This window comes from Zonotrichia leucophrys, chromosome 3 (assembly GCF_028769735.1).
Source record: "Zonotrichia leucophrys gambelii isolate GWCS_2022_RI chromosome 3, RI_Zleu_2.0, whole genome shotgun sequence".
NCBI lineage: Eukaryota > Metazoa > Chordata > Aves > Passeriformes > Passerellidae > Zonotrichia > Zonotrichia leucophrys.
The window spans coordinates 65,341,880-65,356,695 of NC_088172.1; the positions used below are offsets into that span (position 1 = coordinate 65,341,880).

General features: G+C 34.7%; 1 protein-coding gene across 2 annotated transcripts in view; it reads right to left on the minus strand.

Annotated features, from left to right (window-relative positions):
* Positions 1-14,816, minus strand: part of ERMARD (ER membrane associated RNA degradation) — a 24,330-nt gene continuing 9,514 nt past the window's right edge. Inside the window, exons 3-18 of one of the 2 annotated variants that reach the window (XM_064708581.1) lie at positions 14,181-14,320; positions 13,590-13,691; positions 12,351-12,440; positions 11,838-11,935; positions 11,184-11,320; positions 9,778-9,892; positions 9,144-9,246; positions 8,694-8,723; positions 8,114-8,184; positions 7,176-7,344; positions 6,224-6,307; positions 5,337-5,416; positions 4,722-4,850; positions 3,013-3,222; positions 1,928-2,041; positions 1-1,377 (exon numbers count right to left, since the gene is read on the minus strand). In XM_064708581.1, the coding sequence (XP_064564651.1) occupies positions 1,218-1,377; positions 1,928-2,041; positions 3,013-3,222; positions 4,722-4,850; positions 5,337-5,416; positions 6,224-6,307; positions 7,176-7,344; positions 8,114-8,184; positions 8,694-8,723; positions 9,144-9,246; positions 9,778-9,892; positions 11,184-11,320; positions 11,838-11,935; positions 12,351-12,440; positions 13,590-13,691; positions 14,181-14,320 (1,832 nt within the window). In that variant the 3' untranslated portion in view covers positions 1-1,217. Of the gene's footprint in view, positions 1,378-1,927; positions 2,042-3,012; positions 3,223-4,721; positions 4,851-5,336; positions 5,417-6,223; positions 6,308-7,175; positions 7,347-8,113; positions 8,185-8,693; positions 8,724-9,143; positions 9,247-9,777; positions 9,893-11,183; positions 11,321-11,837; positions 11,936-12,350; positions 12,441-13,589; positions 13,692-14,180; positions 14,321-14,816 lie in introns of both variants that reach the window. The other variant, XM_064708582.1, reaches the window with a different exon arrangement.

Consider the following 14,816-nt stretch of genomic DNA (forward strand, 5'->3'; position numbering starts at 1 on the left):
ATATTTAATCTATTTTATCCAGTTCAAACTTCTTCACATAGTTTATTTTCATGGCAACAAAAGAATTTTTGGGAAGTGGCAAAGCTAAATCTCAAACATACACAATATATTTCAAGAGTAGCACAAAGGAAGCAACATGATCTTAGTTTATATCCATCCCCCACAATGAATAAACCAAACTAGCAATTCTCTAGCTGTGATTTCCAGTCAAGAAACACTGCAAAGAAGCTTATTAAAATGTAACTTGAATCTTTAATCCTTTGTAGAGCCAAACATTATCCAGACATTAGTCTCTGATTTTACTCTCCATAGGTGAAAGCAAATGGAGAGACATTGGTGGTCTCCTGTGAATCTGTTGTTCAACCTATGCATTCCTTTGAAGTTCTACTCTTTGGTGATGAAAAAGGGGGAGAATTTATTTTGAAAAACTAAAATATTCAAATTAATATTGTGTGCAATAAGAGGATAACTTTCTAAACCACAGTGAACACATGTCTGTGAGCATGTGTGTGTTCACATTCATTCTATACGAAATTATCTAACTAAATATGTTTTGGAATGAGAAGATGAAATTTAACAAAACAAACACATACCCTGCAGAAGTATCCTTCTGCAGAAGTATCCATCCTATTCCCTTAAATCCTCATCTATAAACAACTGGTTACTGAGTTACCAGCTCTGCCTCAGAGCTCAGAGCAAGATCAGACTGTTCACAACTAATAACAACTACAGATGACAATGAGCACGATTTTAGGATGACAGTTCATAATTTCTTAACTTGTCAATCACAGTCTCTGACATAATACCCGATGTATTCCAAAGTAAAAGATGACTTTTCGGATTTAAAAATTTCCAGAGCTTTTTATTCACATTTTTTTCTTAGGTATTTTTCAGTACAGTAGGAAACAAAAAAAATTACAAAAAATATAAGAACAATCAATGCACAAAACACAAGATATATTTACAGTAGAACTTGCATCATCCTGATTTAGTTCACAGTTTATCTTTTTCAGTGGATTTGACAAACAACCTGTTCTCTGGAACTTTGATCATTCATCTCCAGTATCAGCAGCTACTTCCTGATAAAAAGAGTAAACTTTGCATCCAAAATTTGAAAATGACTTATGAATTTTGTCTTTGAATTAGATTTATCAAATATGAGGTCTCCGTAACTGTTTAGATACAACAATTTCCAGACAATCCTAAGCCCATTTCATTCACGTAGCTAGATGCATTAACATCAGCTTTCTGTCACTGATTTTCTGTATTTTTATCAAAGTCTTCTTTGTAAGTTCCATGGTTTCATCCCACTTGTTTTTGTCAGGGCTTGTGTATGTCACCAAGTTCTCAGTGTACTGCAAGACTGACTTCAAAAACCTATGAGAAATAACATTAGAGAAAAAACTCCTTTAAGGATTTAAAAAGAAAAATTAAAAAAAAAGAGAAGAATATTGCAACGCCTGACTTAAAGCTGCAAACATCTTCAAGTTTCCAAATCTCCTTCAGGAGGACTGGATGATCAACACATTAAGGTTTGCTCTACTTTTGGAGAACTCTCCCTCTCACACTAAGATGGGAAAATCTTCAGAACTGCAATTAACAGCACCATAGAAAGAATAGTGACCAAATGTGTGACAGAGTTTTCCCCAGATAGCTTCCCTTTGCTTTCTTGGTCAAATGTTTCACAATGTATGTGATATCCAATCAGCTGTTAATTAACACACAGGGGGTAAAGTCAGCAGCATACTGAATGCAACTTTTATGTATTAATATTCTCTATCTACACTTCAAGAAAGTTATTTTAGCTCCTGAGTAAACACTGTCCAAGGTAAAATTATGACTATAATGATGAAAAATCTCTACAGTACAAATCAAAATGGAATTCTGGGGCAATCTCTATTTTCAAAAAGTGAATTTATATACTCACTTTAGATACTGCTGATAATCAAAAGGATTCTTCTTACAAACTGAATGAACACTGACTAGTTCCAGAGTAATCAATAGTAAGACGAGCCGCAAGACTGGAGACAAAAATTTAATGCTAGAAGTAAAATAAAAATACTTAAATAAACAAACTAAAACCAAATTAAAAATAAATCATTAATATAAAAAATATTAAGACTTCTGCACCCAATCTAAATTGCTGGATATTGCAAAATTGGGGGAAAAGGTACTATGAAATGTCCCTCAGCAAAAAGCAGTGCAAATCCCAGAAAAGTAAAGAGAGAATATAAACTGAAAATGAGGGGAGAAGAGAAGTCAAATATCTAAGATTCCAAAGAAAAACTCGTGAGCTCCCATTAGGCCATAGATAATAAACTACAGCTCAACTAAATCACAAATGTGTATCACCAGGTGTCAGTTAAAGCTATATTTCTTAAATAATATGGTTAACATTTTTAGGAACATTAGCTTGCCAGTAACACTTTTATATATATATATATATATATATATATATATATATATTTATACTGATACATAACTTTGCCAATACTTATAAAACTCTGTAAAGCCCCTATGATTAGGAAAAAAATTAATGGAATTTTAAAATCTATCTATAAAGAGCCCGATTCAGGTGTAATTATAAAAAGCAGTAAAATAAAGTAGATAAAATCTGCAAACCAGTTAAACCTATTGCAGTCAGATAAAACTTGAATGGCATTTATATACCTCAAAAGGAAAAGCCAGAAATTAAAAAATAAAATCTAACATTCAAGTAGTACTTAATTTGAAAGCTTGCAATTTACAGGGACAGAATCTAGCAATGCTCCCCAAATTACTCAACAGTTTGAGATTTTCTTGTTATTTCAATATTGCTACTTAATAGAAATCTGATAATAATCTGGTAAATACATAGATCTGGTTGACTCTTGACTCTGAAATGGTTAAAAAGAACACGTGAACACTGTTGACTTTAAACTTCCAAGTGAGCCCACTGAAAGGCAGCAACAGCAGCGTGCAGCCATTCTCCCATAAACCTAAGCACAGAATAAAGCAAAACCAGCAGCCAACCTGTTCAGCATCCGCCGATAGTTGTGCCTCTGGCGGGAGCGCAGAGTCTTGTTGAGCCACTGCATGTGTCTGAGCGCAGCGCCGGCAATAACCTGGTGGGACGCTTGATGGCACTGCGCGCTTATTTTGCGGAGTATCACCACTACTTCCAGGACAGGTCGTGGGGAATACAGCGTGCAAATGCGTGTATCACAAAGTTCCACCAGCAGCCTCCAAAACAGAAAGGGATTTTTTAACGTCAATCTTTTGTTAGCTGGATTAAACATCGGATACGTTTCATATTAAGTGCGGTTTGACTCGTAATGTTTTAATTCAGAAAACCTGGAAACAAACTGCCCTTACCTCATCACTGAAAAAAAGCAAGGATCTGCATAGTAGGAGTAGTGACTGTGTTTTCTATCACTTTATTGAATATAAATGCAAATCTGATTATGATGAATATGTTTCGCATTTCAGATCAAAGAAACACAACCACAATAAACAAAACTGCCTGGCTGAAATTATACACTGAACACATCAAATCACAGCAGGGCTGTGGTTGAAGCCTCCCACCATAGCTCAACTCACAATGAATTAACCTCCACCAAAATAAAACTCACTGAAACAAATGCTATTAATTAGTACTCCCATTAGTGTGTGGTCTTTCTCCTGGGCAGAACAAGAAGCAGACTCAACATTGCGTAAAATGCAGGTGGTGAGGCCATTTTTTTAATCAACACCACACCAGATCACGCTTTGTTAAAGCTCACAAATATCTCCCTGCTGTCATATCTGCTACACTAATGTGTCACACATCACTTTAAACACTCTGTTCTTATAGAAATGTTTCTTAATCTCCCTCATGCTCAGTTTATCCCTGAGATACAGAACATTAATGACTTGAAGTGATAAAGGCAGAAAACTCTAAAGGTCTAACACATCAATAATTAGGCTTCTTTCCTCCAAATAATAAATTTGCAGATTGGTGGGTAGGAAGCAGAGGGCCCACATGTAATATAAGTAACAGGTAAAATCAGCAACAGGCAAAATCCTCTTTGCTAGATGCCACCCATGCCTAATGGGTTTGATTAGAAGTGCTTTGTTCAACATATTCATTTGATCATGGGAATCTTAAGGCTGCTCTAAGACTGGCAATTAAAAGTCAAACTATTTTGATTATTATTCCAAATTGGGCATTGGAACTTACACACCTCCAAGTCTAACAAGACATTTTCTCTTTCTGAATCTTGATATAAGAGCATGAAGAATAGAATTGCATAGCACTGTATTGCCATTTTGTGGTAATACAGCACTGTATTACCACACACAGCTGTGACATCAAGCACACTAAAAGGATTTTCTGATGCAATTTTAGCACAAACCAGGCTAAAAACCAACTTAATCTAGTAAGTACACCTAGTAAGTACGCAAATATTTAAAGTATATTGCTTTCATGGTCTGAAAAAAAAACGGTTATTTTTTCAGTCTAATTTCTAAGTAAAATCTCTGCTGTAATTCTAAAATGTACAATGTCTCATCCTTATTTTGAAGATGACGTTCAGCTGCAATCTTAAAATTTTCAGATTAAATCAGCAGCAACACTAGAAAAGTGCTTACAACATTTCAAGTATTTCTCTGCAAACAGGGACAGGATAATTTAGGTTCGAGAATTCTTACATTGGGCTGCAAGTAGAAGCTGACAGCAGGAACCAGGAGGGCATAAAACTCACCTCTCTGTTAGGACACTGTTGATAGGATCATCTGAACTACAGCAATTCTGGGGCATATAATGCTGCAACTGAGATATGATTTCAGATACCATCAAAACTAAAGTATTAGCTTCAGCATTTCCTTCCAACCTTAAAAACAAGAGAGAAAAAAATAATATTTGACACTATAAAATAGTTAAGTACTTATTTCTTCAATGGCATAGATCGAGATTCAGATTTTTTCTTGATAGCAGTGTATTCAGCATCCACTCTCATGCTCTCATATAATTTCTTTCCCTTCTACCTTACAAGCATGATTTTCTTTCTCCAACTAAAGCAACCTTTTCTCATTGTTAGCAATATTCAAAATGCCTCTTAATCCTCCATTCATAAAAAGCCTACAGTATACTGATTATATGATAGATGCATTAAATTTTCTTCTCTCAGCTCTAAACAAGTACAATATCTTCCAGTGATATTATTAATGACTTCCTCCTTTTCAAATGATGATAGAATGCTACATTTGTTTCCTAACTATTATCTTATATAGAGTTTCCCACTGGTTTCTAAGTCCTTTTGAGAATAAAGAATTATTTGCTTTTTTATATCTGGTGATCTTATATAGCACACACATACCCTTTAATCCTTTGTTCTTGTTCCTCAGGCACTGTTGCCAATTCAGGCCATAAATGGATGCTCTTCATACATTCCAGCACCTCAAAAACATAATGAAAAATGTTTTGTAAAGTACAGACTTTGACATGCTTTTCTTAGTGGCCCGTTTAGAAAAAAAAACTGCAACAAACTGTAGGTTATTTGTTCACTAGTCAAAACCGTGTAAGCCAACTTCATTTCTTAAGGTTTAGGTTAGGGCAAAAAGTCTGGATGTACACTTCCATGTTAACACATTATCTGAACAAACTAACTTAATATTCTATGGTTTTTTTAAATATAAAAAATTAACTAACATTACTTTTGCAACACACTGTTTGCATGCTGTTGAAAAGTAAAAGGACTAGGTATGTCTAGTGCAATCTCAAATCAATAGAGAAACATCCTCAAGCACTTCATTAAACTGATTGGCAGAGAACTACTATAACATTGGAGAGTAAATTTTGCTACCATGACAGAATCTTAATCAGCTGTCCTTCATACAGTAAAAAAACTTAGTGACAGCCTAATCCTGGAGACAGGACCTAGCAGTGGTCCTGACATAAAAAAAACATATGGAGATTAAGAAAACTACAGAAAAGCAAACACTCAGGTAAGAATTTCATGATTGAGACTATTTAGTGATCTAGAACACAAATATGGTATTAATTGCATTAACAGGAGTGTGCATAATTATATCTCATTTTAGCAACTGTGATTTCTTTTGTGTTTTGAAAAATAAACCTAAAGAAATAATAAAAAATATGTATGGTTTGAACTTTTTTTAGGACAATCAAAGCATGAAGAATTAGATCATTTTGAGGATTCAAAATTTTAAGGACCAAAATTCTGTCACAGATGGAAGTACCTACCTGTTTCTTGAGCCGGGAAATTGGATGAAATCGAGATTGGTAGCAACTTGCACAGTTCATCAGTGGTTTTATGAGCATGTGTTCCTGATTTACAAGATCACAGACAATACATATCAGTTTCTCTAAGCTGTGCTAATCATATGCAGATTTTGACTTATACTTCATTTTATGCATGCCACCTATAGCACTGATGTCAATAAACACTTCCAAATGTCTAAGGGCTGAAAGAAGTAATCAGCACAATAAGTGGTTAAAGCTTAATTTCACATATTTTAACTATGAAGCCTGACAGCAGCTGACAGAAAAGCAACCAGCAGCAGCACACAATACATCTTGAGAAACTAAAAAAGAGCTGCAACTAATAAATGGAAGATTTATCTCATAGGTTGCTGCATGACATTGAAAGAAGTAGTCTCAAATATAAACAGGAAACTGGGGAGAGTAAACAATAATTGGTGATGTTGAGAAACACAGTGCTAGGCAAAAAATGTTTACAAATTCATAGTGTAAGTATAGATACAAATAACACTTCCATTAGCAAGGCACTATTATTTACAGTGTCTCAGGAAAAGAAAATCTCATTAACTACACACTACATACCTCAGTGGGTGAGCCACAGATGTTCTACATACCTTTCAAATAATTCATCAATACAATTTGACAAAATTAAGTGTAATCATTATAATTTACGGATCAACCATTTGAATAAGGACTGGTTTAGCCAACAAATTATAGTACAACAGGAAAGGGTAACATTTTGGAAAACCTTCTGTACTTATTTCCCTGCAAAACTAGGCAAAACATACTTTCACATTTTTTTACTTGGAGGAGTATTTCATTTGCACAAAAAGCAGTTGTCAGGAAAGATTCAGTCATAATGCTCTATCTAGAATTATATTTGGTATCCAAAATAACAAAAAAGAAATTCTGAGAAGAAAATACTGGTCCCTACCTTAAGAGAATACATAGCCTCATCTGAGAATCTGCAGAGAATAGTAATAGCAAATCCAACTATTTGGTTAGCTATTTCTCTGGGAAATGTTTCTAGATTGATCTCTCCATGGCTTAAATGATCTCTTATACGTGGGCCCTCCTGGTGGTTCAAGAAATCCCAAAGGAAGTCCTGTGGAAACACACACCAACAATACAGAATTCTATTCCATGTGCATTCATACAGAATTGAACATATTGTGTGTATAGAATATCTCTGAAAGACAAGTATGTGACCATGTCTATATTATAGAGGTGTCCAGATATTCAGAAAAAAACCAGTGCAAACTGTACCTGTAACATACATTCTATACTGTGACAGTTATTAACAGATTTCCATCAGCTTTGTGTCCCAGGCCCTTCACAGCCTCACTGCCTCTGGCAACAGGACAGCAACCTCAGATGTCCCCATACTCTCAAAAGGCCTCTAAACCCAGCTCCTCTGGTTTTTCTGTTCACAATCTGTTTGGGTAGTAAGATGCAGAATGTGGTCTGGTAGGTTTGAACTGCATTTTTGAGCTATCTGCCAAGACAGTGTAAGGCATGTCTCCCAAGAAATCAGAAATTTTTAAGTTTTGAAATATCCCTGTATGAGGCATCAGTTCTGCTCCTGCTCCATTCAGCTGAACTTCAGGAGTCTGAAGACAAATATCTCTGAGACACTTATATTTCAGAAAGAAAGTTAGTCCCATACCCAGTGCAATACAGCTTGTCAGGTATGACTTTGTATCCTCCACAATAAAAAAAGCTAACAGTTCTAAGCTTCTAAGGTTCTAAGCTGCTGGACATAAGCTATATGAAATAACTGAGTATTAGGCATATCATAAAGATTATTACTCAGTGAAACAAACAATCAAAAGACAATGATGATAAAACCCTAGAACACTTTCAAAATCACTTTCCATGGCAGGCTCTTCAAGAACCACAGGTAGCTGGTTGACTTCTTCATTATCCAAATGCTTTGCTAGCATCTAGGAAAAAAAAATTTGAATAGAAACTTATTGAATTATTGAAGACCATATAATCAAAGAAGAAACACCAACTAAAATAGTTTTCCTAATCTGATGTGATTACTTCTGCCACTCTAGAATCAAGATGCCTAATTATTACTGACAAACAACTTGAAATAATCCAATCAACTTCTAAAACTGATGATTTATGCTGGCAAGATGTATTTGTATTTATTTTGAGAACTGAATCTAGGAAAAATAGCAGAATGTTTGTTTCTGTGGAGTGATGAATTTCAAGATAAAAACATTTAGAAAAAAAAATATTTGTTCATTACAATTTGTATTAATTTTGATATCTGCAGAAGCATTCCAAATATAAAGTGTTTACTGTCCACCATATTTTGTTTGGGAGAAAAGTGAGAAATAATGCCATATTCAACAAAAGAAAGTGCATTCTTAACTCTAGTACTGGGAAACAGGCATGGTTTAAATTCTGACACTGATATATATTTAGAAAAAAGTCACAGTACCTCATCAAAAGTGGTGTAGAGAGCAGAAGACTAGAACAAAACACAAATAATATTATTGGTTTTCAAACAAAATCAATTAACTAGTCATGTATATAAAACTTCAGTTTATTCATTTGCATGAGATATCAGAGGTGCATGAATAGCAAAAAAGTCCCCTTATGAATGAAAAAAGGCACTTTGGGATCTTGTGCTGAGTTTTTTTAAAGCAAATATATCATGTCCTGCTTTTCACCCTAAACTACTGTTTCTGAACTTTAATCTTCCACTACTTTTTCAGTCCATTTTAGAGGCAGACATTTAAAAAAATATTAAAGGCATTCATGAATCTCAAATGGAGAACTGTAAATAATGTTCCAAAATTGATTGAAATTTTGCAGGGTAAATCTGTAGATTTCTAGAAAAACTCTTTTGTAAGCACTAAATCATAATTGACTTTAGACAAAAGATTACCTCTGCTGTTAGCAATCGATTTGGACATTTATTAGTTGTAGTGAACAGCAATCTAAGTCCAGCTTCCAGCTGAGGAAGTAAGAGAATCACACTGTCAGCATACCTGAAAAAGTAACAGAGATATCCAAAGGGGAGTTTTTCTTCCTTATAAATATAAAGCATTTTAGAATTACAGTCTCAGGCTAAACAACCCTTACAAAATTCCTTTGTAATGCACTTTGTAAACAAACAATAAATGACTACCTGTGCCAAAGAAACTGACCACTGAATCCAAGCTCAGAGATGAGAATAACTCACAAAAAGATGGCGCATGGGAGAGGAAAACAAAACGATACACTTTTTTTTTAAATTCAAAATATGTGTGATTTAACATAGAAGATTTATTTCCACTTGCTTTGTAAACCTCTCCTTTTTTGCTACATCTCCAACAGCTCTTTTTCAAAATATAGTTTATAATCTTAATTGGCACAAAACAAAGCCATAACTCAATGAACTTTCCAAGACATCACCATAAAAAATCATAACTATAGGCTGTGAAGTAATTTAGTATGAAGCCTTGGAATCTGCAAATGTAATTATAAAAATACAGAATATATTCTTTTTAGTGTCTAATAAAAAAATTACAAAATCTTACCTGCTTTGCTTGAAAGCTGTTAAAGCAGCGATCCAAAATGGCAACATAATTTTTAATACAAAACCGGACAGTTTTACAAGTTCTTCAGCTATGGAAAGGATTTCACTATTAAGATCTGCAAGTTAAAAAAACAGCATTGAAAAATTACACATAATCTACACTTCACTAATGAATTTTAAATATTTTACTGAAAACATGATATAATTTCAACATTTGTAAAGGGAAATTTAAAAGTTTTCAATTTTCTTTTAACTATGCAAGTACAACAGTAGCCGTACTTAAGATCAGAATTTAAATATGTAAGATTGTATTTGTGGTGATAATGTAAAATAATAGAGGAAAACCAGTTTAAAATGTCATGCTTGCTTTTTATTGAAAGACTACATAGCAACTGGACCCAGCTCCTATTGAGTTGTTCTCTATCTACTTTAGATACTTTAGAAAAGTATAATATTTATGAATCATTTTTATTCAGCCAGAATTAATACAATAGTATGAACATTTGAACATGAGCACGTAGTTACTATTTTATCAATTTTCTGTGTTAAAAATACAGCATTATAAACTAACACTTCATACTTCAATGTTACCATGTAATGAAACCCACACTTACAAATTCATATTATAAATGTCTTATTCAAGAGAAAGCTTAAAATGATAAGTGTAACTCGATTACAGTAAGTGTTTTTTCAAAGCCAATCAACAGCCATAGGATTTACATGACATAATTATTGATTTGGTTCCCAAAATCCCTGTCTCAATTTCTGGGACAGTTGTCCCACTGATTATATAGCACAAACTGACCATGATCACCACTGACACCAAGATCTCCTATATGCTGTTATTGCCTTAAAATAGTAGGAATAAACCAAACAAGGTGTGTGGACAGGGAGAAGATTTTAATCTGACACTTCAAATCCTTCCATAAGAAGGGCATTAGTGTAGCAAAGATGTGTCACTACCTTTTACTCTGTTTCAACACTACCTTCCCTGTAAGACTCAGGGCACTCCTGCTGGGACCCTTGCAGCTGGAACCCATTGATTCTGAAAAAAGTTAGATTTCATAAAGGCAAACTAGATCACTGTTACATAAAATTAATTCACATAATCTAAAAAATGTAACATAAAGTTGAAGTCCTTTAGAGGCAGACATATTTCATGTTTCAATGTGTTGAAATGATTTTAGAATGCAGCAATCTTTTACTCAATAGTCAGTGAACTGTCTACATACTAAGAAGTTGCCCCACAAGCATGATTGGTTCATCTAATGACAGTGTGTACAGGTATCCTAGTTAAAATTTAATCTTGGAACTCTGGGAAATCCATTATTTTCAACAGCACTTTTGGACAAGGAAACACTAGCAAATACAGGATAATAAAAAAATTGCTAGTGGTTAAATACTTGCCTGGAAATGCATCAAGCTCCTCTAAGCTCATGAAGATCACATAAGGTCGATGTTCTAAAACACCTTTAGTTTGCAGAAGATAAGTCTCTAATAACTGACCCAATCCTGCAGTTAAAAAGAGCAGCATAGCACAGTATCTAGGGAGAATACCACAATATATTAGAAAAGCTTATATAAAGAAATTTTTCTGCAAAGAACCTACATTTGTGAGTTAGGAACAAAGAGGGTTTTCACTTTTTTAAAAAACACTCAGAATGTACTCTCCCCATCTAAGTAGGAGCACTTAATTAATTGCATTCATAAGCATGAAAAAAAGAGAGGAATTAGATAAAAAGCATCACTGTATTCTACATTGGCTGTTGTTGCTTCTCCTTCTACCCCATTACTCTGTTCCAAGTTACTCCTCACTGCCCTGGCTTAAAAAAAAGTTGAACTTTCTTGTTTTCCCTAACAGTACAAAACCCACTGGATCTAGTACTGGCCATCTTTGTGATGGCTGAAGTATTCTATGGGAATCCATTTCCAAAAGAAGCAGAAGCTGCAAGGGAAATTTATTTTCTTTCCCATAAGAGAAGTAGGGGGTTACTAACCATTTTCCAAGAACTCACAAGTCTGACTGGTAAGAAAAGGAGTGTTCTTTTCCTGGTAACTTACTTGGCAGGAATTTCTTGTGGAGATGCAAATCCATGCCACAAAACATTACGAAGGTTCAGACCATGTGGAGATCCAATGAATACCCTCAGTACATTCATCTAATCAATAAAGAAAGCAATGACTTCCATTATTTTTTGCCTTACCCTTCTTACTTTTATTACCTTTCACTGGTAGTAAAGTTCAGAAGTTATTAAGAAACTACAATGTCTACTGTCAAGATGACTGGTCATCACTTGTCACAGTAATAGAAACTCTTTACTTGCAATTCCCAGTATTCTCTGAAGGAGAATCTCTCAGCTTATTTGTATAAGATATAGAGTACAATATGGGAAGAATCAAACGAGCTATTAGACATCCCAAACAGTTATGACAGGAAAACAAATGACATCAAGTTTAGCTCTTACTTCTTGTACTATAAATAAAGTGTAATTTAATGCAAATCAACACAAGGTACATCTGGTAGGAAGAAAACCAGCTCAGTAGTTATTTCTTATTTCAAAACAATGTACTTACTACAGCTTGTCCAAAGACATCTGCAAGCTGCTCAGATGCAAGCAAGTCTCTTAGAAGGAAAGGACAATCATTACCCTTAAGTAAATACACCTATTAAAAAAAAGGAGCAGAACAGATAATAAATAATTTATTATATTTCTTTGTATTTCAAACATATACCCTGACTATTTTACCCAATAACCATTTTCATTATTGTAAAAACACTAACCAAACAAAACCCACCAAATCCTTAAAAAGGTCTTAAATTCTGTAATTTCATGACAAATTAAAATTTAGACAACATATGAGGAAAGAGTGGGTGTTTTATTTAATGTGACCATAGTTAGGCTTTTCACAAGGTCTGTATATATACTGCTTTTCTCTTCCAAAAAATCCCACAAAACCAGTAAGGCACAACAAGAACACCTAATTAAGGGAATAAGCTCTACCAAGGATGGTGTATTTTGTTTTTACAACAGAAATTTACAGAATCTGTCAATGTGAAAGGGAGGAGACTTGTGGTTCGTTTTCTGATTCAGACTGTTCTTTAAACTAGATTTTATCCTTGTTGGACAATAATAGCATCTCAATTTTCAACTGCTATCACAGCTTCTATTCTTTGTACTCTCCCTGACATTTTTTCCCAATCTTTGGTGATTTGTTTTACTGAAAAATTTACCACGCCTCACAATTGGGCAAATTGGTTTGTAAGTTAGCCCACTGCTCTTTCTCTGTCATTTCCTTCTCCAGAGCTCCTCATAGATATTGAACAGCTAGCCATTTTAACCTACCTGGCTGTAAAACAGCCCAGCAGCAAAAACTGCTTAAGTAGCTGTTTCTCCCTTCTCCCTAGGAAAGAAGTTACCCAGTAGCCTGTTTTTCCAACTGCATGCCATCCCTCCCAGAAGTTAATACACCATCAGATCTTCTGTGGGAGCTATGCTTCAGTTAAATAAATCAAACTAATTAAGATCTACTGTGTACAGTGATCAATCAAACACTTCTCTTTCCTAATTAAATTAGTTAGTAACAGCACTCACACAAGCAACTCTACAAGCACTGGTGAAGGAGCCCCACATACGTTTTCATCAGCACAACTGGATCCAGGAAAGAACCTCTGTCCAACTCAAAATGCATGTGGGCTATTAGTGTACTAATACAGAACAGGGTACCTGCATAACTTTTTTCAATGTACAATTAAATCCAAGAGCTCATTCCCATCTTATAAAGCCAAGATAGACTCCTCATGCTGGCACTTACGTCACCCAAGGCCCGCTCCAAGCATGATGTTAGTTTCATTAAGCCTAGAGCAACTTCTGTAGCTTGTGTAGATTGTAAAACATCAAACACTTCCAGAAATACCTGCATGATGGGGGAGAGGACGAATGTTGTGCTCAATATTTAAAAGGAAAGATGACATAGCCAATAGCACAGAGAAATGTAAATATTCCTCCGTGATAGTTGCTGTGCAAATGTAGAAAGAAAACCATGCCAAAGAAACAAAAGCGTAGATACCTGGAGAGAAATTTCCCTAGAGTACCTCTTGATATTTAGTGACTTACATATTTACAAATATCCATAATTACTTTACAAGGTAAAACTTGGCATTGAGCACATACTATTAAAAAACAAAATCCTACAAACTAATCTAAGAACAGGCCCAAAGCTCCCATGTTGTCTAACACAAAACCTACATAGTCAGAAAAATTATAAGCAACCATCTATCAGAGAAGGACAATTAGTCACAAATTCTAAGCATTTTGGTTCATGGACGCCTCTTCTGTGTTCTCACATTAAACTTCCACAAAGAGTTCAGGTGCCAAAATACAAATTTAAGAGAAATTTCCATACCTCTGTGCAGTTTGTCCAGTGGAACCACGATGCATACTGAATTACAAACTGCTTCTTGGTCAGAGATTTGAAGTACGAATTAACAGATTCACAGACAGGTCCTAATGATCGTATGCTTTTGATATAATCCACACTTTGATCTTACATTGAAAAACAGAAGGTGATTAGTGTACCAACCTTCTTGAAGGCCTAATATTTTAAAACTCACTAGGGATAAAACCTGCTACAGTTTGTGTACATATTTAGCACAGACAACTTTATCCCGACTATTTTAGTACAACCAATACAATACAATTTACTGTCCAAAACATCACACAGAAAAGATATTAAAAAGTAAAACTGCAATGCAAATCCAGGTAATACCAAGCACCTTCTCTGAATAGAACAAAAAAACAACCCAAAAATTCTACCCCAACAAAAACCTAACACAAGAAAATATGAAAGTAAATAGGATCATTGTGTTCTGCTTTTGTTGAAATGTAAAAAAACTACTAGAATTTCTATAGAAATTCCATACATCAAGCTGGAAGCTAGGGCAGGCTCAGTGAGAGTCAAACTGCACCACTTATGGCCTTTAAAGAAGGCAGATGGATGTGGTAACTTACAGAGTGGTATCACTGCCTCTTTTTGATGGGA